This window comes from Alternaria ventricosa (genome assembly GCF_023758065.1).
Source record: "Alternaria ventricosa strain BMP 2768 chromosome Unknown scaffold_10, whole genome shotgun sequence".
In the NCBI taxonomy this organism is placed as follows: Eukaryota; Fungi; Ascomycota; class Dothideomycetes; order Pleosporales; family Pleosporaceae; genus Alternaria; species Alternaria ventricosa.
In genome coordinates, this window is record NW_026055690.1 from 1121786 (window position 1) to 1143328 (window position 21543).

The 21543-nt window shown below is 52.8% G+C and overlaps 7 protein-coding genes across 7 annotated transcripts; 1 reads left to right on the forward strand and 6 right to left on the reverse strand.

The window, feature by feature from the left end:
• Positions 1-866: 866 nt before the first annotated feature.
• Positions 867-4262, reverse strand: J4E93_006455 (uncharacterized protein; the record flags this gene model as incomplete). The annotated part of the gene is made up of 1 exon (XM_049344368.1): positions 867-4262. One exon carries the CDS (start codon positions 4260-4262, stop codon positions 867-869), a length of 3396 nt encoding a protein of 1131 aa, XP_049198803.1.
• Positions 4263-8342: 4080 nt separating this feature from the next.
• J4E93_006456 (uncharacterized protein) lies at positions 8343-9299 on the reverse strand (the record flags this gene model as incomplete). The annotated part of the gene is made up of 2 exons (XM_049344369.1): positions 8343-9168; positions 9295-9299. 2 exons carry the CDS (start codon positions 9297-9299, stop codon positions 8343-8345), a joined length of 831 nt encoding a protein of 276 aa, XP_049198804.1.
• Positions 9300-11610: 2311 nt separating this feature from the next.
• J4E93_006457 (uncharacterized protein) lies at positions 11611-12342 on the reverse strand (the record flags this gene model as incomplete). Its single annotated transcript, XM_049344370.1, has 1 exon — positions 11611-12342. One exon carries the CDS (start codon positions 12340-12342, stop codon positions 11611-11613), a length of 732 nt encoding a protein of 243 aa, XP_049198805.1.
• A 320-nt stretch (positions 12343-12662) lies between these two features.
• J4E93_006458 (uncharacterized protein) lies at positions 12663-13145 on the reverse strand (the record flags this gene model as incomplete). Its single annotated transcript, XM_049344371.1, has 2 exons — positions 12663-13023; positions 13141-13145. The coding sequence occupies 2 exons, from the start codon at positions 13143-13145 to the stop codon at positions 12663-12665; spliced, it is 366 nt and encodes a 121-aa protein (XP_049198806.1).
• A 188-nt stretch (positions 13146-13333) lies between these two features.
• J4E93_006459 (uncharacterized protein) lies at positions 13334-14284 on the reverse strand (the record flags this gene model as incomplete). The annotated part of the gene is made up of 2 exons (XM_049344372.1): positions 13334-14214; positions 14281-14284. 2 exons carry the CDS (start codon positions 14282-14284, stop codon positions 13334-13336), a joined length of 885 nt encoding a protein of 294 aa, XP_049198807.1.
• Positions 14285-15908: 1624 nt separating this feature from the next.
• Positions 15909-16716, forward strand: J4E93_006460 (uncharacterized protein; the record flags this gene model as incomplete). Its single annotated transcript, XM_049344373.1, has 2 exons — positions 15909-15916; positions 16005-16716. The coding sequence occupies 2 exons, from the start codon at positions 15909-15911 to the stop codon at positions 16714-16716; spliced, it is 720 nt and encodes a 239-aa protein (XP_049198808.1).
• A 1699-nt stretch (positions 16717-18415) lies between these two features.
• On the reverse strand, positions 18416-20964 carry J4E93_006461 (uncharacterized protein; the record flags this gene model as incomplete). The annotated part of the gene is made up of 2 exons (XM_049344374.1): positions 18416-19847; positions 19895-20964. The coding sequence occupies 2 exons, from the start codon at positions 20962-20964 to the stop codon at positions 18416-18418; spliced, it is 2502 nt and encodes an 833-aa protein (XP_049198809.1).
• Positions 20965-21543: the final 579 nt, after the last annotated feature.

Consider the following 21543-nt stretch of genomic DNA (forward strand, 5'->3'; position numbering starts at 1 on the left):
TTTGTGCTCACCACCATCCACAGCCTCTTGCAGGAACGCGAAAGTTGGAAGTAAGAATTCGAACATCAACCCTTCCTACCTCTGCTGTGCACCACAACGCTAATATTAGATAAAAATAAGACGTAGTACTATATAAGATAAGGCTGCGAGAATTTCTGCTTTTTTAGATTTTAATTTTAGAGGGTTGTTGTGGTGTTGCAGAGGTCTGCCTACTATTAGCTTGTTTCCAACTTTCGCGTTCCTGCAAGAGCACAGCCTCGTCTTTTTTACACCTGCATGCGTGCATGCGGCTGTGGATCCACGTTTCGCGACCCTTAAAACTTTTGTGTTTAATTCTATTTTGAGTTCTCCTCACACCTTGCACCACCTGCCACAGCGGTGGAATGTGTTCTGTTGTTTACCGTGCCTCCCAGTGTAATGTAACTGTGTTGAGGCGTTGAGCGTGGCTGTGCGGCTCCGTAAACGCCGGATGTATCGACACAACGTTTGCTTCGCCTTGCGTTGTTCGATGCTCGCTAGGCACAACCTTGACCAGAATGCGCTACGCACGCGAAGTAGATTTCGTGTGGGTAAGGGTAATAATGGGGGCAAAGCGAGATCTCGGGTGCCAACCGACGCGATGTGGCGAAGGGTTTTAGTGTGGGTGACGGCTTCATTTAGCACTTGTGAGAGAGGTCACGATGGAGGAGGATACGGGTGTGTGAGGAACGCTAGATATTATGCTATACTGCACTACGCGATGGTGTATATGTTTTTTATATACTATGTACACGCGACAAATGCGTTACTCCAAGTAGGTCCAATGCACTATTACCGCTTGAAGCGCTTGATAGCGACAAAACCCAACGACGGTGTCAATTCATTTCCTATGAAAGGTCGTAGTACTCGTCAATCTGCTCTCCATGCTCACTGGAGATAAAATCCATGATATCATCCACCGTCCCGTCCAAGTCATCCTCATCGACTTCTTTGCAGTTGTCGCGGAGAAGCTGGATCAGTTGATCCAACGCGGTCTGCAGTACTTGCGGAGTCCAAATGTACTTGCGCTCTGCTGCCACTTCTTCTGCGATCTTGTCCCAATTGAAATCTCCGTCTTCTTCACGGTCGTCGCGATGATTTTGTAGGCTCGCGATCAAGTCGTACTTGTCGCCCCATTGCATCTTGTCGCCAGTGGACAGGGTTAGCTTCGTGCCATCTGGCTCGGTCGACGTGATGCCAGGCTGGACCTCCTCACCGGGAAGCTCATCGTTCTCCGTTGGCGCCGAGACTTTACTGTCGTGCTCGGACTGGTCGTCGTCCGAGTCTTGTGATGAGCTGCTCGACGCAACGCTGTGTTGATCTTCGTCGTCTTCGATTGGATCTTCATCCTCAATTGAGTTCTCATTCTGCTCTTGCACTTCGTCGTTGCCGTCTGTTTGCGGTTGCTCCAGAGTAATGGTCGGTGCTGTACTGAATGGTTCGTCTTCATCGGATGGTTCCTCAATCTCCTGCTCGGCGTTATCACCAGTCGTCGGTGACTGGGCACGGTCCAAGTCCAGAGCTGGATCTATCAGGGCCGGGTCGATCAGAGCCGGATCTACTTGGGTTTCCTGCACAACTGGCTGGGTTTCCTCCACGACCTTGTCGGCACTCTCTACATGCTCGGACTGATCGTCATCTGCAAGCTCCAGATCTGCTACTGACTCCTCAGAGACTTCGGGTTCGGCAGGCTTCTCCGGTTCTTTCGATTCCAGAGTGTCGCTCTTCCGGGTGCGTCCGCGCTTCTGGGACGGCGACGAAGTTGCGGCTTGCTGGTCGACACCGGCACCCTCGTCCGAGTTCGCAATGACATCTGCTGACTCAGTCGGGCGAGGCGTTTGATCCTCGTTGGCTTCAGTACCCTCGCTCTTCCGTGGTCGACCACGCTTCTTCTTCGGCGGCGAGACCTTTGATTGCTGACCGGCTTGAGCCGTCTCCTCCTCTGAGTTCTCGATCACATCCCGTTGCTTGGTCGGGCGAGACTCCTCGTCGTCGTCGGGTTCTGCGGCCTCGCTCTTCTGTGACTTTCTGCGCTTCTTCTTCTTCGGTGGGCTGTCCGCTTCCTTACTGGCTTGTCCTTCTTCGTCGGTGTTGTCAACAATCTCGTCGGTCTCTGCCGTGCGGAACTTCTTGGACTTCTTCACCTCCGAGCCTTCGCTCTTCCTTGGCCGTTTGGCTTTCTTGGGCGGCGGCAAGACCTGGGCTTCTTCATCATCCGAGTTGTGGATGACGTCCTGTGACTTGGCAGAGCGAGGATTGGGTTTGGGTGTTGCGCCAGCCTCTCCCTTTGGCCGTCCGCGCTTTTTGGGAGTAGGCTCGGGAATCGCAGATTTGGAAGTAGCAGGCTTCTCCTTCCTCGGCTTGCGTTCGACCTCAATCTCTGGCGGATATTCACGCTTCTGTAAATTCCTCCACTTCTGTACAACCTGAATCCGGCTTCGGGTGTTGTCCATCTCACGGCTGACCTGCTGCCAGTTGATGTCTTTGATCGTGTACTCGTCCACGGGTGGTAACCCTTCTTCGGCGCGGTGGTCTTCGTCTCGTTGAGCGACCGTTGTGACGGCGCGGATGAAGAGCTCCTCCTCTTCTTCATCCCAGCGCGAAGACTTGAGCTTGTCACCATATTGCAAGTAGTCGCGCCATCTGTTTTGACAGTCGTGCATGGAGCGATCACCCATGCCCACCGAAATGACCTTCCACTTATTGGGGTGCATCCCGTAGAACTGTTTCAGCCGTTTGTCTTCCTCCTCTGTCCATACTCCCCTCTTGAACTGATGGTATGTCTGACGGATATGTCTTCTCAATCTGTCGTGCGAGCGTTCTGTGCGGAGGTGCTTGATGTCGTCCCAGAATTCCGCGCTTTCACGCGCGTCCTCGACGTCCTGTGGCGACCACTCGCTCTTGGATGATATAGTTCCATCGCCAGTGTTGAAGCTGGGGTCAGTTGGATTCCATTGTATGATGTCCACAAGCTCAGACACCTCCAGGCCTTTCCTCTGTTGGTAGTCTACAATAGCTCGACGGATGAGCTCTTCCTCGTCTGCGGTGAAGTCACCGGCGCTTCGTAGATCAGGAGGGTGTTGTAGGTCGTGCTCGGTGTTCAGTGCTCTTTCTGCCGCGGTACCAGATGGAGGATCTTTCCAGGTGAAGCTGTATCTGCCGCTCTCCCGCCTTGGTTTTGCTTTCCTCGCAGATGACCGCCTCTTCTTTGTCTTCTTCTTCTCTTTGAAATCGCTGTGATCATCACCGGACGGTGGAGCAACGTCTGCCTCGTCACTGGAGACGGGCTCTCGCATGATGCTGTCCTCGTCTTCCGCTTCGCCCGACGGCTGAGCAGGCGTGCGAACCGGGGTAGGCCGGTTGTCGATAATGACCTTGTTCTTCTTTGTCTTCTTCAAACTGAGACGCGGCTTGGGGGTGGATGTCTGCGCGTTGCTTGCCTCTCCGTTCGTGGGACGCGGATCGTCGTCGGGGATTTCGTAGAGGTTTCTCGATTTCGCGATGGGAGTTTGCGGCTTCTTGATTCGCTTCAGTTTCGACTTCTGGACCGTCCGTGGTTGCTCGGCGTCCTCGTCTTCCCCGCCTCCAATAAGGTCTCGTAGTGTAGTCAGCGACTTTGGCGTACCAATCTTCCGCCGCTTAGCCGATGAGGGTGTTCCGTTAGCGTCCCTTGCAGCAGCTTTGCGTGTATGTGCGTCGCTCGACCCCGGCGCGTCCGCTTCTTGAGCGCGCTTGTGTTTCGATGCCGTATGCGAGGGTGAGGTTACAGCGTCTGCGACCATAGTTGTGTCTCCGTCCTGATCTATGTCGTCGTCTTGCATAGCGTCGCTGATAGCCCGCTCGCGCTTCGACTGCTTGCTCTGCTTGTATGTGCGTTTGCCTTTGGTTGCGCTGGACGGAATGACGTGGCTGGACATGGGTGATGAAGCAGTCGGTTGCGCGGGTCGCCCGGGAATTTGGGAGTCGGGTACCTCGACTGCGGTGGAATGGGTGAAAGCATTGGCAGCAGGCGATTCGGGCTCCGGTTGCGTCGCGGGAAAGGGAAAAGGAGATGACGCTGGAACGTCGTCCTCGGCCATCATGCGTTTGGCTGGAGAAGTCGCGACACTCTTCTTCGTCAGGCCGAGTGCGCTGTTTCGCTTGCGCTTCTTCTGGATCAGAGGAGAGGCGTCCTGGCTGCCGTCGACCTGGGAGAGGGTGCCAATGGAGCCGGCGGCGCCGATGCGCGTGCCCTTTTCGCTCATGAGTTGCTCTGACGCGGCGACGTCATCCATGTCTGGGTCTGCCACTCCAATGCGTTAGTCGTGGCTCTGGGCGGGAAGGTGGAGGTTGATGGAGCAAAAAAGTGCCCATCAAAACGCGTCGAGGCCGTCTACTCACTAAAGTGGGACCTGCGCGCCGTGGCGGGGGAAGCTACCGTCGCGGCCTCGCTGTTCGGGGCAGGTACGGGCTGAGAAGAGGAAGTACCCATCCTTCTCCTCAGATCGCTGAAGATGGCATACCCAGGGCTGGATTCGAGCATTGGCGGCGTGGTGGTCTTTTGCGGTCGCGTATTCGGTCGATAACTACAAAAAATCGACATGTCGCGCTGCGCGTGAGGTGTTTCCGGTCCCTGGCTAGCCAAACACGGGCTAGGCTATCTCCGACCCCGGTTCACTGACACCCAGCGGTCCTCCCCACTCCCCGCTCACTCCTCTCGTCCCGTGTGAGGTTCGCATATCCCGGAATGGCTTCAAGCCATAGCTATTCCACGGCGCTAGCGCTTTTCCTCACGTTCCAACAATAACGGCATCGATCGCACTGTACACGCGAAGCCATGGCCCAGCCGGATGTTTTCCAAGATGACGAGAGACTGCCTCCTTGAGCACGTGAAAGTCGAGGCAAAGACGCGGATCCAAATCATCAATCACATGTGCGAGTCAAGAAGCTGCTCTATTCTCCGTTGTTTATGTGGTAGCAAACCATCTCAATTTGAAGGTCGTTCATGAATCATGACTTATCAACAGCATACCCACGATAGGCACTGAGCAATCCGAAGACAGCACAGAACTTTGTGTCTGGTATTATAGTGATTCTGATGCCCACTCTTTATGAGATAGCTTTTCATGGAATATACCCACCTTCTCTCACCTCGTCGCCCAATTGTTCGATGAACCACATCATTGAACCCGGTACATGTAGTTTGGAGCAACTTCTCAGCTACTCTACTTTTATAGCCTCTTTCACTCAAACCAGAACGCCGTTTCACAGAATCAGGTCTCACTGCTCATCACACACCGGATCAGCTACATCAACTCCTCACCTCAGCTTACCGGGTTGTCAGCGAAGAGGCGTTCGAGATCCCATTTTGTCTAGGACCATTCAAGATGGGACCGCAACAGAAGCAGAGCGAAACTCACCACGCCGAACGGCAAGCCGTAGTGTCGGGCCTGGATGCAAAAATTGGCAGTCTCGACGTCGCGATCTCCAATCTGGCGGCAGAACAGCATACACTGAAACGCGCTCGAGAATACGTCCTAACCACGCATGACGGTGCGACAGGCGACTCGGTTGATCTCACTGCTTCAACAGCTTCGACCCCGCGATCATCTATGAGGCATACATGGCCTTCGTCGTTCCTTCAAGTAAAGAAAGCACGGTCAAGTCTCCGCCAGGATGTACTGATCCGCAACGCCATGGAGAGGGAAAAGAGTTCGTCACCTCCAGGATCGGTTGGCTTACTGTCAAGCGACGAGTTCGAAGCTTCTTTTCCAACCCACAACAAGCCTGGCGGTAACGACGACAGCGATGGCAGTGCTAGTGACGCTGACAATGGCGTTGGAGATGATATTAGGCCCTCCGTTGAACGCATATCTTCTTCAACAGCGGAGAACCACTCTGCACCTTCCTCAGTCACGACAGCCCATGCGATCTCGCGCAGCAGCACCCCCTCTCCGGACAATGAGATAGGCGCACTCAATATATCATCTCGCAATAGTCAAGGCGCTCATTGGCGTGCAAAACGAGTGACCAAATGCAAGAGGCAGGAGAACGCGGCCAAAGCCCGGGAAGTGCGGAGGAGGAAGCTGGCGAATTTAGCTGCAGCATGAGACGGAGACCTGGTTCGATGAGGGGTCAAAAGTGTTATGTGTGTTGAGGGGTCAGGAGTAAGGCTGGAGTTCGGCGTTGTTGTCACGAAGGAAAAGTTCGGATAGGATTTGTGTCAAAGATGATCACACGTAGTTACTGAAAAATCAAAAGCTATGTTTTCCCACACTCGAAGCCTCTACATTTACTACTATATTACAAGTCTACTAGTCGTTCTCAAATACAACAATTAATACCAAGGGTCAAGGACGAATTACCGGACTATTCGCGACGTCTACGTCTAAGGACGCCTCTCTACGCCCGCTATTCAAAGCCCGAACATTTGAGTCGCTCAACCCCCCATCCTCTAGCCTTCCAAAACAGTTCCTCATGTTACGCTCGCCATCTAGAGCGTGACACTCTGCTTAAATGATGCGGGAGCTGGTGATGCATGGAGAATACGCAATGCATTTGCAGGATTGGCCGGGTCAGTGGCTTTGCACACAATGCAGCGGCAGGCGATGCGACATGAGAACGTCAATATTGCCTGGGAGCAACTCTCATGCACTGGACGTGTAAAACAAGCACTGCGCTTTCTCGTCGCAAGGATAACAGAATCGTTTCCTTCGCGCTGAAAGTCTCGTGTAATCTTGTCGCCGACTATCTGGCGTTGTACTGGCAGGCAGGGCAACTTTGTCGCACGCGAACATTGGCCACAGGCGCCGCCTCGCTCTGCGCGAACACTGGCAAGCCATGCAGTTTACCATTTAATCACAGTAGACTTAGTAGCGCTCAATAGACGGTCGATCACAGTAGTATTAAGTGTGACACGCATCGCTCTGAGCTCTTCTGCCTTCCTCATCAACGCCGTCGACGTGCGCCGGAAAGCGCGACGTGATGCGACACGCAGCTTCTTCCGTTCACACCACCACCATCCCACCCACCAACACCACAAAAGTTTTCTTCCTCAACCGACGAGCAAGCCCATCTTGTCAATGAAAAAAAGGTACAACCTGTCAGATTGCCATCAACGTCCTGCCTCCCAGCGCAACACGAAGTCGCAGACCAGTCAGCTGAAGATCATCGCCACGAGCGCCGAAGCACCACGTAAAAAAAGCCTCACTCCGGGACATCGAGGCTGATAGTCATCAACCAGGGTGGAGATTCTGTGGCTACTTAGAGTAACTCAGAAGAGGATGCATACTATTAGAAATGATTCTATGAAGTATGATCGACATGATGAGCAGAAGGAGGGACGGAGGGAGGGCGGTTTATATAGGCAGAGGGAGGGAGGGCATGGGCCAGGAGGGCACGTGATGGCTAGGCGGAAGGGAGGTAGTGGGAAGGAGGGATTTTTCACAAGATCCACTGTGTAGGGCCGATGTTGCCCGAATGGCCTATCGTGGGGGCTGGGAAGTGAAATTTTTGAGGGTGGGTGGAGGTGTGGGATCATAGCGTTCGGCCTGCGGTGTGCGTGCGGGCGGATTTTACCACTGTGACGCGTGTGAATGGTTGTTGTGTTGGTTTTGCGGAGTCTGTACCACGGCGAAAAGGGCGGTCGAATCAGGTTGGGTCAGGGGCGGTGGATAGCCGGCGGGTCGCGACTTCGAAGCGCGAGAACACGGGAATACGAAGATATCGTTGGGTCAGGTCGCGTCGACTTGCTGACGATGGACTACGATGGCGACGAGGACTTTCGTGTGTCTAGGTCGATGAGCTATCATTTTACGATATCTCGTCGTGATGTTACACGTCCACGGGTCGTGGGCAGCGTCGAGCGTACTGCCGCCGATCGCAAGTCCGTTACGCCTGGTGGGGAGGCTACTTTCAACGGCTTGAGCTAGTCCATCACCACAGCACCATAGAGCAAACTTCACTTGGACAGTGGAGAGTGAACCACAATGCTCGTATTTCTCTGTTTATTGCCTGGGTTATCTTCAGACCAATGGTCGCAACTGCTGCGACGTTCAGCCTCACCTATCCCTCGTACACGCTAGAGATTGCAGTGCAGAGGCCTTACGCTGTAAGGATCCAACCGATCCATTCGGTTCCAACCGTGCGATAGGTCAACCAGCAGTCTAAGCAAGAGATGCTCAATCGACCCTTCCGCTCCTGCGTTTCCAAGACTTCTGGCTGACCTTGGGTGCCTCTTCTTCCTCCTCACTGTCCTCAACAACCAGCTTCTGCCCCACAGTCCTCCCATCAAACCGCTGGCGTCGCTCACTGACATGAACATCCACATCCCGCCCCCGCTTCCTTTACCCCTTGACAAGCCACTCGCCAAACTTATACAAACAAGCCAACCGCCCCTCCCCTCCCTGCAGATGATTCACACCTTCAAGATACACTTTTTTGACCCCGCAATGCTCAAGCATCGGTCTGAATCCGAAGGCATCCAGAAAATCTTCTAGTTCGCGAGGTCTCTGGTACTGCGCGTACGCTCTATCGACGAGCTGGATCCAGTGGAATGACATGGCGATGGTGTCGAGCTGGGTGCACTTGAGCATTAGAGGGATGTCGAGGTTGCCGTCGATGTCATAGTTGGCCCGGGTATACGGTATGTACTTTACGTGGGGGAAGTTGATGCGCTTGATGGCTGCGAATCCCTGGGTGGTAGCTACGCCATCGATGGTGACCGCGGGGAACGTAGAAAGGTAGTCTGCGAACCAGCGGGCGATTTTGAAGGGCTTCTTTGCATCGTATTTGAAGTCGAACCACTCGGTTGTTGAGAGCATGAAGAGGGTGACTTCGCTCAGGAGCTGCTTGTTTGTGAAGGCGAGAGCTGGGAGCCACGGCGCGACTATCGCGGTCGTCAGCTCGTTGTCAGCCTCTCGATCGCAGATGATGAGGTCTTCTGGCCAGCGCCAGGTGCAACACGGATTGTTGTAATTGTCGACATGGAGATGCTTTGCTAGACTCGAGGTGTTGCGCGCATTCTCCAAATAGGCCTCGAAGACGTCGCAACAAGGCTTGCGGTATCTGAGGTGGCTATGATTCGCCAGCGTTGAGTCATTGTGCGCTGTCTCGAGTTGCAAGTAGGCTGCGAAGATCTTGAGACGTAGTTCGGCGGGTAGGAGGAGGAATCTGGTGAACTTTGGCTCATGGACGGATGCCGCTTCATGACTGGCGACTTCGGGGATGGGGGCAGCCTCCGTCATTGTCGCGTTGCGAAGTGTCTACTTCTCTCGTGCTTAGGGTGACCGGCGTGACGACATGGAGGTTTCGATATCCCCGCGCGGGTTGCCTGACGCCCTGCTTACATGGCGGAGTCCTGAACATCACGTGATGCTTTCATCTGTGTAAGCCTGTAGTCTTCCAGGCTTCGCGCTCGAACTTGAAGACTTTTCGCGATGGACTTTGGGTGTGTACATTGGTGGGTTGGTAAGTCGATGACGACGGTTTGCCAGGGTCCGTCGAATGGTCGTTTCCATACTCAACCACGGAAGCCTCCGGTATCGAGGTAAATTCACTCGAGCTGCTGCGAATTTATCTATCTTGCTGCCTAGACTAAAGCTGTTGGCGCACAATCTCCATAAGTATACTTTTAAGCGCATGCAAGTTAACTGTATTGTTCACGCTTACCACCGCCGTATGTCAACCCATTGATCTCCGCCAATTCTTACAGAACCGGATCTTGACGAATCAAAATACCGAAGTACATCGGTTCCATAGCAGCAGTATGTTTCGAGAATTAGAACGCTCGAGGCTTTGACTAAACAAGCACTTCAGGTCAACATGCCCGGCGAGAACGCGCACCTTGTCGACGAAGTCACAGCCTTTGAGGCTCTCACCCAATACCCGGAAACCTCTGCAGAGGAAGAGTTCGCCAACATAGCGGCAGCGTGCGTTTCATACCTCGGAGACGACCGCAAATTTAGTTTCGAGCGCTTCGTACCGGGCTGGCAAAAGGATGTTCTAAAGACTCTCAAGCTACTTTACAAGTACAAGGGCTATGTGTCGATTTGCGACGCTGTCTTTTTCCACATGGCAAGCTGGTATGACGCATTCCTACTTCCGTTTGATGACCATAAGCGTGTGGGCTGGTACGATTGTAGCTGCTGTATGGTGGATCAAAATACGACCGATATCCTTGTATCGCGCGACGTCCCGACCGCGGTGACATACATGCACCAGACTACCGGCAATCTAGTGTGCATCGAGCAGCTGGCATTCTGTGATCTCGCAGAGGTCGCAACAGAGTACTTAGCTTTCACCAACGATTTCGATATATGGCCAGACGAGAAGGTGGCTGTTTTTCGGGAGTTCTCAGGTCCTGTCGTCGAGTGGCTCCACTATGAGAACGGCATTGAGCGAATCGAGTGGACAGCTTTCAAGGATGTCGCCGCGGCAGTGACGGGATATCTATCCTATGAGCCGCCACCATACTTCCCTCACTTCTTACAACTACCGGCCGAACTTCGAAAGATGGTTTACCATTACTATCTTCGCGAAGATGAAACTGTATGGCCGGATCTATTAGATTTTCAAGCGAATGGTTGGGATTGTTCTTCCGGATGGGATTGGTCTCCCGAATGGAACTGTTGTCGATGGAGATACCCAGCCTCTTTGACGCTTTGTGACAAGAGCGAGAGGACTCTGTTCTCGAACCCGCAACGTCCCAGCCAAATCTCAAGTTCGCTCCCTGCTCTAGCCTTCGTATGCGGACAGTTGCAAGGCGAGGTTGCTGTTTACGCGCTTCAGCATACGCAGCAGGTCGTCCTCAAATTTGAGGCGGGTAACCAAAACTACGACTGTGGCGCGTGGTTCTACGACGCATTGGCCGCAATTCCTTATGGTGATGGCTTGCGGGCGGTAAAGAACCTAGTCATTCGTCTTGGAGACGTGTCTCACCTCTCTCAGGCGTCACTCGTTCCAAAAAGCCCCATGGTAGAGCTTGCAGTTGCCTGCGTCTTCCTCCGAGAGATTGAATTGACGGTGCCTACCCGAGAGCTGTTTAGCATTGATTTCCGAACAGGCCTGCGTACTCTACGGTCTGTAGATACGCTGATAGACCTATTCGCACTCCGACCTCTGCTCAATTGTGAGCGCTTGTGCCGGGTCCGCATTAACTGCGTAGACAGATATCTTATAACTTGTTATCCTCGGTGTGGATCGGACGCGATTTTCAGTTTAGGGAAGTGGTTGATGATGGGCTTTTTGGTTCAGCAAGAGCGGCGAGTTCAGGTGATTGTCACCGATCTCCATGACGGCCGGCCTTCAGAAACAGTCGTCACTCTAGATGAGGCAGATGAAAAAGAGGTGGATGAGTGGCCCAAGGCGAAGAAAGCGAAGGCCTCCCTCAAGCGGACAGGAGCGCGACGAGAGCTCAGCATTTTTCCATCCTTCTTGCATGAGAAAGGGTAGAAAGGCATTGCTAAGAGCAACCTTGGACGTCACAGCGGACTGGCCTGAATCCTTACAACATCTCATCAGTAGCTAAAGACACCAGAAAGGACTTAATGGATGCAAAATTGCCACACTAAGCTCGTTGCCATCCCAGACTGCACCCACATAACACAAACCTGCCTACGCAAAGCTCTCAGCGTCCCTCTCCCACTCAAACTCATCTTCATTTTTCCAATAACTAGTCCCACTCTTCCTAAACCCCATCTTCTCCAGCACTCTTCCACTCCTCGCATTGGGCTTTTCTGTCTCAGCGATGAACCTCCTTACACCCTGCTCCGCCGCCGCCCACTGCATGACCGCTTCCGCCGCCTCGCGAGCTACACCCTGGCCCCAATAAGCCGGCGCAACACCGTAGAGCATTTCGACCATCTCTTCCCATGGTGGTAGCGGATCGTCCGAATCGTCGCGTGGAGGAAGAGAAGTGGTAGTTGCATCCCGGACGCCTGCGTAGCCTAGCCATTCGATGGAGTTGAGTATTTGACACACGTTATCCATCTCACCGCCATCGATGATTCGGACTTTCTCACTAGCATCCTTCAAAGACCGACCCATATCATCGCTGACTTGCTCTTTCGGTCGCCAGCCAACTGCGAAAGTGCCCATTCCTCTCTTCTCCCAACACTGTGCAATGTCTCGTGTAGCGATCGACTTATGCATTTCTTCTTGCGTGCGCTTCACTACGGGAAATTTATCGCCGAAGCCCATCTCGCAAAATGAAGGATCAGCGAGGAGGTTCGCGAAAAGAGTGACATAAGCCGGTATCGAGATAGCCAATGGCGTAGGTACAATGATGAGTCGAGGTGTGACAAGGGCGAACCGCGAAAACGGTATTGAGAACTGTCGGGAAGTCATCTTGAGGTGTGTAGGATTGCGAGGACGAATGGACAGTCTTGCGAATACTTGTACACTTGGTAAGACGATAGAAGAGATGACTCGGAGGGTCTTCCGCCGCAAGAAGAAGCCACTAAGTGTGATCAAGCCTAGCGCCATATGACTCAAAATGATGGCCTGGGAGAAGCACCGGATGATATCCTCCTCTCATACAAGAAAAAAACTGAACAGATCTAGAGCCTACATCATCGTCAAGTCACCTATCTTGTAGGTTTCTAAGTTGATGTAGGCTGCAGGCCTGTTCAGTTTTTTTCTTGGTTGGCGTGTCCTTATCTTCTAATCTAGGCTGTCTTGTTCGCCTTCATTGGCTCGATTTGAAACGGCGAGAAATGCTTCCCGCGCATGCTGTCCCAGCTCTCTACCAACGCTTCACACCTCCGCCAGCTATTGTCCACGACTTTCTCGTGCTCTTCCACCGTCCTTTGCACCCAGCCATCCCTCTCGTCTGCCACCATCACCACTTCGTCGCCTTTACCGGTATATTTGTATTCTTTCCACGGTGTTTCTCCATTCGCGAAGCTGTTCCAAGTTCGTGCGTGTTGGGTAGAGATGTCCTTGAGTCTTTGTGACGGGTAGCGGAATTGGTACGTTTTGAACACGTAGTAGACGTCGACCCAGTGATGCGCTTGCTGCCAGAAGGGACTGGTGGCGAAAGGATTGCGGACGTCGAACACGTACCGATAGACCTTCTTATTCGTATGCTGGGTGAGATATTGTGCTAAATGGTGAGTCGGCGCTACAACTATTAGCTATGCATACTGCATAATGCGGAATGTCTCACCATCGAAAACGACGTCGCCTACCCAACGTGCGCCTGCATTCATGAAAACGTTCTTGTCCATTCCCGGCGAGATTCCGTAAGCTTGCTCGACGATGTCCGCGCTTTTCTCGCCTAGCTGTTTTGCGATGCCTTTGAGGAAAGCGTCCGGGCTGACAGCAGCCACCTCTGACATCAACGTAACGCCCTGTGTGTTTGGATAAGCTTCTCAATTTGGACGTATGATTGGAAGCATCGACTTACCTCGAAGCCTGTAGTGCCCAAGATAATCTCATTCACCCACTCGCATTTGCCAAGCAACTCGGGGATGCGGTCCCATGTCACCGAACCCGCTTCATCACCAAACCATTCGGAATCTTGAACCAAAAGCCACATATTGCCAGCCGCTCGATGCGCGGCGGATGCTTCGACAATCTTTTGCACGTCCACCTGACGTAATTTCTCCAGACCTGCCTCGCCTTCTTCTTCAATCCCAACTCTTCTCAAGAAGCTGTCGTATGTCTTGGTTGCGCTTTCGGGTGATAGCGGTGCTGTCGTCGGCCCAATAATGCCAGACATGAGAATTGCTCTTTGGAACAGCGGACCCGAAGACAGAGGTTGGCGTAGCATATGTGCGCATATTGACATGGAGCCAGCGGACTCTCCAAACGCAGTAACTTTCTTCCTGTCTCCTCCGAAGCCCTCGATGAACTTTTGGATCCAGAGAAGCGCATTTCGTTGATCGTTTAGTGCAAGATTTGCATTTCCAGCCTCCGGAGTATGTAGATAGCCAAGCGCCCCCAAACGATATTGTATGCTCGCGGCGATGATAGGTTGGCCATCGAGGATCGACTGCTCGACCATGAGAGACGTGTTGTGCTGCTCGTCAATCTTTCCGAGCACAAAGCCTCCCCCGTGGATGTAGACCGATACAGGGAGTCTTGAAGAAGGTGGCTGCTGCTTAAGGCACGAAAGCGGTACATTCACCTGGAGGATAGTACATTTCAACTCGTCTGTTGCGTGTGGAAAGACCTCGTCAGGGAAGTTACCGCCGCCAACTGTGTCGACACCAAAGACTTGAGGGCATGCATAGCTGCGGGTATTAGCTTTTCTTCACAGGGAAGCATTAAGGCAAGTCAAACCCATGTTGCGTGAAGTCTTTCTTGCCCGCAAGCGTATCTGAGAGAACAGACTGCTTGAAGCGAGCGGGAATGGTAGCGTATGGCACGGCGCGAAACTGAACAACGTTGTTGGGCGTGACGATGCCTGTCATAGGACCTAGGTCGGCATGATCAAATGTGAAGGTCTGCGGTGCCTGCTGTTGTGAACCCATGTTTTCTTTTCGATGGTTCTGCCACGCTATCGAGGAACTGCGAAGACATGCACGGGATATATAAGATACCAGCGGTGTACGCAGACGACGCGGGGAACAATGCCATTTCTAGACAGCCTTGTCTCTACCGGGAAGTGGGGACTAGGCCCGGCGAACCGGTCGGACGCCTAAGAAACATCCGATCCGTTTACAGAAATGCTGGCTGTTGATGCCTACAACGCTGCCGTGAGCTCTGTCATACGTAAGATCTAGGATGGGTGGTGTGTCTGACAACGGACAAAATGCGCATCTCTTGCAGGTGTAGTAGCTGGAAAGTGCGATATGTAGAGGCGCCTTTTGAGATTGTGACTGCAAGTAAGCTTTAGCCTTTCGGGCTCAGAATGACTGCCGACATCTTTGGTGGAGTAGCGGCGGGGTTATTCGTCGGCACATCAACGCGCGAGACCGATCACAATCGGTTGTAAGAGAAGACCGAGAAGCGAGCCAATCAAGATGCTATTGACGTGGTTTATCTCGCGATGAGTTGCATAACGAAGCTGGTGTTGCAGTCTGGCGTTCGTGAATCGGTCATGGTGATGACGTGAACGACAGCAGGAAGAATGCCCGGTGGTTGGTATTCGCGCTAGGTCGAATGGATGCTAGTCGTTTCTCCAATTTCTCCATCTCAGACGCGTCGCGCAGCTTTCGACGCGTCTGGCCTTCGCGACTAGCAGCGAGTTTAAACAATAGAAACGTAATACTTTGTTTCGAAAACGGTACCCAGCGCTAAGATGGCCAGTACCCGCAGGACAATTCGACAAGTGGACCTCGGGACGCCATGACCCAGCCACAAAACTCTGCACGCCTCATTCGTACCTTGTCGTCTTGTTATGCACCGGCCCTGAACAACAACACTGCCCTGCAATACCGCACGCTGACGTCGAAGCTCCATGAAAGGCACATCAGAAGTCGAATTTGAAAGACTGAACGCCTCTAATGTCAATGTCTCACTCCCGAGCCTACCCAGGTGACATCCACACCGCAAGATTACGAAAGGGCAACCTCCGCACGTATGTAGTGTAAGCTGGTCCGACTACTATGTCGTGACGACTGCAGATTTCCTCTGCTGTGATCCCAAGCGCTTACCTTCGATGTTTTTCATGTTTTACAGCTCAGCCCTTTTCTTGGTTTTCGCTGCATCTTCTCTCTTCGCTCAGGCCGCTGCAGAATGTACTCGGTTCTCCACCAATGGCTCGACGGCATCAACGTACGACTTCCATCGCTTCTACGACTTTAGGCAGCTTCACGATGACATCGACGGCGATGCGGCTTCTGCCTCGTCGTACGGAGAGGGTCACACGGACATGGAAGCAGCCAGCGGCCAGTCCAAGATCATTCAGGCTGCTCCTTGGGTTTCGGGCTGGAATGCGAGAGATTGGTATAGACCGTCGCCAAGGGATGATACGGTTGACATGTTCTATAAACCATCTCGTGTATCAATAAGTAAGCTGGAGCTGATGTTGCGTCTACCCATTGCTAACCACCCACAGGCAGGAATACCGATGCGTCGCAGGATTCTACCTATCTTACCTTGCACACGACAAGACTCTCGGATGGAAGCCAGGTGGCTGCTGAACTAGACTTTGCAGAATACAATGTCACCTACGCCTCTATCCGCATGTCCGCACGCATCAATGGAGCCAGCGGCGCAGTCGCGGCCTTCTTCACATACCACGATGACACGTCCGAGTCGGATATAGAGATACCAACAGGTTTAAAGGCTGACGAAGTGCACTACTCCAACCAGCCTACCACCGACCCTGATACGGATTTACCCGTCGACGGTGCAACATTCAATGTGTCAATGGAGGACTACCAACCTACCTCGGACTGGAATAACTACAGGTTGGACTGGGTACCCGGGAGAAGCGCGTGGTACATGAACGGTGCGCAATCGGCTGATACCGAAGTTAACGTGCCCGACGCAGAGAGCATGATTATCTTGAGCCTTTGGAGTAATGGCGGCACCTTCTCGGGGCGTATGGATACCGGACAAGAGGCCTGGTTTGACATTCAATGGGTTGAGCTGCTCTTCAACACGAGTGCTAGCGTTAGCACTAATACAGATGGGACTGTATGCTCGGTAGAGTCGTCGCCAGGCTCGCCGGTACCCAGTGGTTCGCGTAGCTTCCAGGATCTGGTTGCTGGGGGTATCTGGTGGGCCGTTAGCATGGCTTCAGCTGTTAGCTTTCTGGTTTTCGTATAACAACGCGAAGTATTTGTAAAAAATGAATCTATCTAAATCACTTGCTAGAGGATGCACTGCACCGCCAGATGATCTCTGGGACGAGCAAGACCATGATGCGTTGGTTGCTGAGATCGACGTTTCGGAGTTCTTGCCGCACCGTCTGAACATGGATTATAGGTGCGGAAGCGTCAGTATCGACGGCAAGAGGCACCCGACAGAGGGCTCGTTGTTGTTTCCCATGAGAGCAGTTGGAAGGGTATTTTCTCTTGTGCCTGGCGTCATACAGCGTTCGGAGTGGCTCGCCGTGGACTTCATACCCCCGGATTTCATTAAGCGCACGGACCTTTGATCCATGGCGCCTTCCAGGACTACGCATTGCTTGCGGGGAAACTGCGGAGGGCCGTCTAGGGAAGTCGCCGTGCGCGAAGCGGAAGTCATGTCAAACGGAAAGCACATCTTGAATTCCTCTTTCCAAACGTCGCAGTCCTACCTTCCACCCCTACGAAATTTCTTTTGACTCTTATCCACGTCACTCAGTCATAGACTCCCTCAAGCACAGCATCGAGACACCACCCACTATGCGCATTCCCGCTACTGCCATGATGCTCAGCATTCTCATGCTACTGATCCTTTGCATCCAAGATATCGCCGCCTTGCCAGCCGAAGCGTCCGACAATTTGTGGAAGCATATGACCGTACGTCGCTTCCGTCCGGATCACAAGGGTCAGGTACTGACAGATTTTCCTCTAGATCCAAGTCTGTAACGTGGCCAACTTCAAAGGAGCCTGCCGTTACTTCGACGTTATGGTGGACGAGTGTCGCGACATCAGCAGTGATTAGTACGTATAGATTATGTTGTCTCCAGATATGAAGCTTGCGCTAACACATGCGCCTCAGCTCCAGAGAGATAAGCTCAGTTCGCGCCGTGACCCACATGGGCTGCTGTCAACTGTATCGGTATGCTCATTCCTTGCTACCTTCTCTATGGTCTGACCACACACTCACAAACGCTAATTGTAGAACTCCGCGCTGCGAGGCTCTCTTCGGCGATACCGACATGGCCGTACGCTGGGGCGAAGGCGGTAAATCGACACTTTCAGATTGGACGAAGCGGGATATCAAGAGCATGAAGTGCTTTATCCTGGGCCGGCCGACCGAGATGATCGACTACTACTGAGTGAGCGTCGCGAGGAAGAACAAGGGTAGATGCGCCGGTATACAATGCGCTCGATCTAGACATGGCCTCAATACTGGAACAGTCGGTAGCTAGGAAGCTTCGCAAAAGCTATTTGTCTGAATATGAGTAAAGAGACCCGGGATTTGTTCGACATCGAGAGCGGACAATGGTACAATGGTAGTATATTATGGTCTATACAACAAAGGAAATCCGAAAGATACTCTATTTTGTCCCCCATGGAAACGTAGCGAATCGTACCGGTAGATTACATGATGTCATAGCAAAGGCCAGGGTATCGGGAGAAAGAAGAGGGCCGAGCGGTCAAACTCTGGCGGGGTATATCATGTCATGACGTCGTAGCGTGAGGGTATCGTGAAAAGAAGAGGAGGGATTGCTGGCCAAGCGCATGTACGAGGTGAAGATAAGAGAGAAAACAAGAAAGGTGGATGACGCCAACAACCGGCGCCGGGCTCGAAGGTTTACCGAAAGAAGTGAAAGGAAAGTCGAGAGGGGACGTATTGTCGATGACTGCCACTCGGATTAGAGCAGCTTGAAGTTCTTTTCTTCGCAATGGACCCCAAAAGCCTCATCGTCCATTTTACCGTAAATGTAAGCTTCGCCGACGAACAGGTACCCAAGATGCTCACCAGAGCCATTTTGAGTAGGTCGGAGGATGACGGGGACGCTGCAGCCATACAAAATGGCAATCACATCTCCCTTCTCCGTCCTAGGTGGTCCAAAGCCAACGAGTTCGTCATGGTCGAAGTCGCAAGTATTGGTGGTCGCACTACAAATGGGGTTGCCTCTGAGGAAGGATCGGTTCCAGGTGACAGCACGGACACGACAAAGGTAGTCGTACACTATGTCACGAAACCCGCTTTGAAGGTTTCGACGGTGCTGTAATATGGTGTTGATGTTGATGTGGCCATTGTTCGTTTGGAAGGATAGGCAATGTTCACATGCTGCTTTGTACCAATGAGGGGGTGGGTTGCCCTGTGGATCGCGGTCCGCGACAAGAGTTTGCCAGAGCTTGGCCGGGACCTGGGTGATCTCGGTCGCATTCTTGTCGAAAACCCAGCCTAGGCCTTCCAAGCAGTCTTTGGTGATGACACCATCGGGGAAGGGATCAGTACGGAAAGACACCGTACCTATCATAACACCCTTCACGTGCATCGACATGTCGTGCGTGACCTGGGCTGGTATGGCGGAGGCGCGATGGACAGGGCTTCGAGGGAACTTGACCTGGGCTTGTTTGCCTTGCCTGCCGCAGGCGTTGTAGTTGTTACTACCGGGTAGCCCGACAAAGCTGTCGCCAGCCTTCCGGCCGCGAAACAGATCTTCGCCCTTTCCCCAAGCTGAGTCTTCGACGAACAAGATCCAGGAAGGTAGTGGGACTAGTCGAGGAGTTGTCGGCGTTCGCTCTCGTCGTTCCTTCAACGCCCAATGGCGACAGATTATGTCGATGGATCCCGTGGTATCGACAACCCATTTGACGAAGTCCCGGTATATCTCAAAGAGGTCTTTGCTGTAGTTTGGGGCAGGCGGTGGCTTTTGCGGTCCTGCGGCACGCGGGTCGTATCTAGTAACCTCTTTAGAAATACTCCTGAAGGCATTGATGGTGTCGCGTGGATCGGACGTGTCAAAACCTGACAAAGAGCATACCAAGCTCTCTAATCCTTTCGTAGATTCCAGGGTGCCGTCCGGTCGCTTTCGGAATAACGTGGATGTCATGTCTACCAACAGCTTGGCACCGAGGTGCTCGATCTCCAGGGTTGAGTCATCGTTCAAGTGGTTTCGCTTAACCTGAGACGATTCATAATGCATCATAAGTCGCGCTTTCAGAACTTCAAAGTGTCGGTGGAAGATGGCTATGGCGGTTTGGAAATCGCTCCAGTCCCGCACATGCTTGCCACAATGAACCGAAGCGGATTGCGCAAATGCCAGCTCCTGTATGACCCAGCGCCGTGAGAACCTAGGGAAAATTAGCGGCGAAAAAAGTCTGCATTGACATACTCTCACCAGCTCCACTTGAGAAGTTCGTACAGGCTTGCCCAGTCTTCGATATACGTATCGCCAGCGAGAAGAGCCGAGTAATTATCCGGATTAACAACTACGGGGATGAAGGCCATAGCTCTGTTGGAGACGAGGTCATCGGCATTGTCGGAGCCAAGCCATACGTTGACGTTGTAGGCTTTGCGGTAGATGTGTGCCATCTTGAGCACTTGTTCTTCTTTTTCTTTGGTGTCGGACTGATTGATGCACAATGCATCCACCCAAAGCGCGATTGGCTCGTTGTCTTTCCGCAAATGTCTGAGAGCTTCGTAGAGATTTGGCTTGATCTTGATCATCTTGTCTTGCACAGCCGCTTTGAGCACATCAACTGCTTTTGTGATAGATTTGACGGGAGATGAGGCTGGGTCGTCCTGGATGACAATGGTACTATCGTCTGCACTATTGCCCCAGTTGTATGAGAGGGCACAGTAGGGGTAGTCTTCAGTTCCGAGCTGCTCATCGTTCACGACCAGTAACGTAGCGTTGACCTGCTCGTCGAAAGTGCCCGGTTTGATGATCAGGAGACGGACCTCGTCTTCAGGGATGCGTTTGTAATGGTACATCCTGCTCACCTGGCCCAACACTTCTGCCCACTTCGTCCCTTTTGATGCGGCGGATGGGCTACTCGTGGTCGTATTGAAGCTATGTCTATTGATCTTAACGGCATATCTTTGCGCCCATGCCTGCTTGGAAAGGGCAATAGGTGGTGCCGGACGAGCAATTCCGCGTTCAATCGTAGGAACGTTCGCTTGAAGTGCGCGTCTCACGAGAGATTGAGGAGTGTTCGGCGTAGCATCGAACTCGGCTTCCGGATCAACCGGAGTGCTGTATATCGGTAATGTTGAAGAGTGTCGGATGGAAGCCTGCCCTCGTCCAACGCGTGGTGGGGTATGAGGCGGAGATTGAGGGATGGTATTTGTGCGAGCGGAAGCTGTCGAGCGGCGAGTAACCTTCGGCGAACGATCCGGACTGTCATGCTGAGCTTCGGGTCTCCGCCGTTTCTGGGGCGAGTTGGGTGGTTGTTTCTTTGGGGTCATCTTGAGGACTCAAAAACGGTGGACCAACCTGGAGGGGGGATGATGCGCAGAGAGTTAAATATGTGAGTAAGAGTCATATCTCATAGCTGCAGGAACAGAGATCCCGCCCACAGCGCCACGCGTTCAAGTGGTGGCGCCCATAGAAACCCCTGACCTGTACATGCAAAGCACTAGAGAAAGGTTGTGTGTGTGGTGGAGGAATTCATTGGTACGTTAACAATATCCACATCCGGACTTCCAGAGCCTGCGACGGATACTTGCTTTTCGTAGGGTCGCAGCACATATCGAAGAGACGGGAGCAACTGGCCCTCTACGCTAAGCCTCGGGCCGCATCACTTCTCGGTATCGGGGACGGCCGACGGAAGAGCGATTGCGTAGAAGGATCAAGTACCCTTGCTTGAACGCTCGCTGTAGGCTAGTAATTGGTAAGCTGGGGCCCTTGTCTTCCCAGAAATAGTCCTTCGCGATATGGTATCGCAAGTATGTCATTGACACTGGATAGTGAGGGTGAAGACGAGCGTGTCCAACGACAGATAGGCGGACTGCGATGGATTACCATGTGACGAAATGTCCAATCTG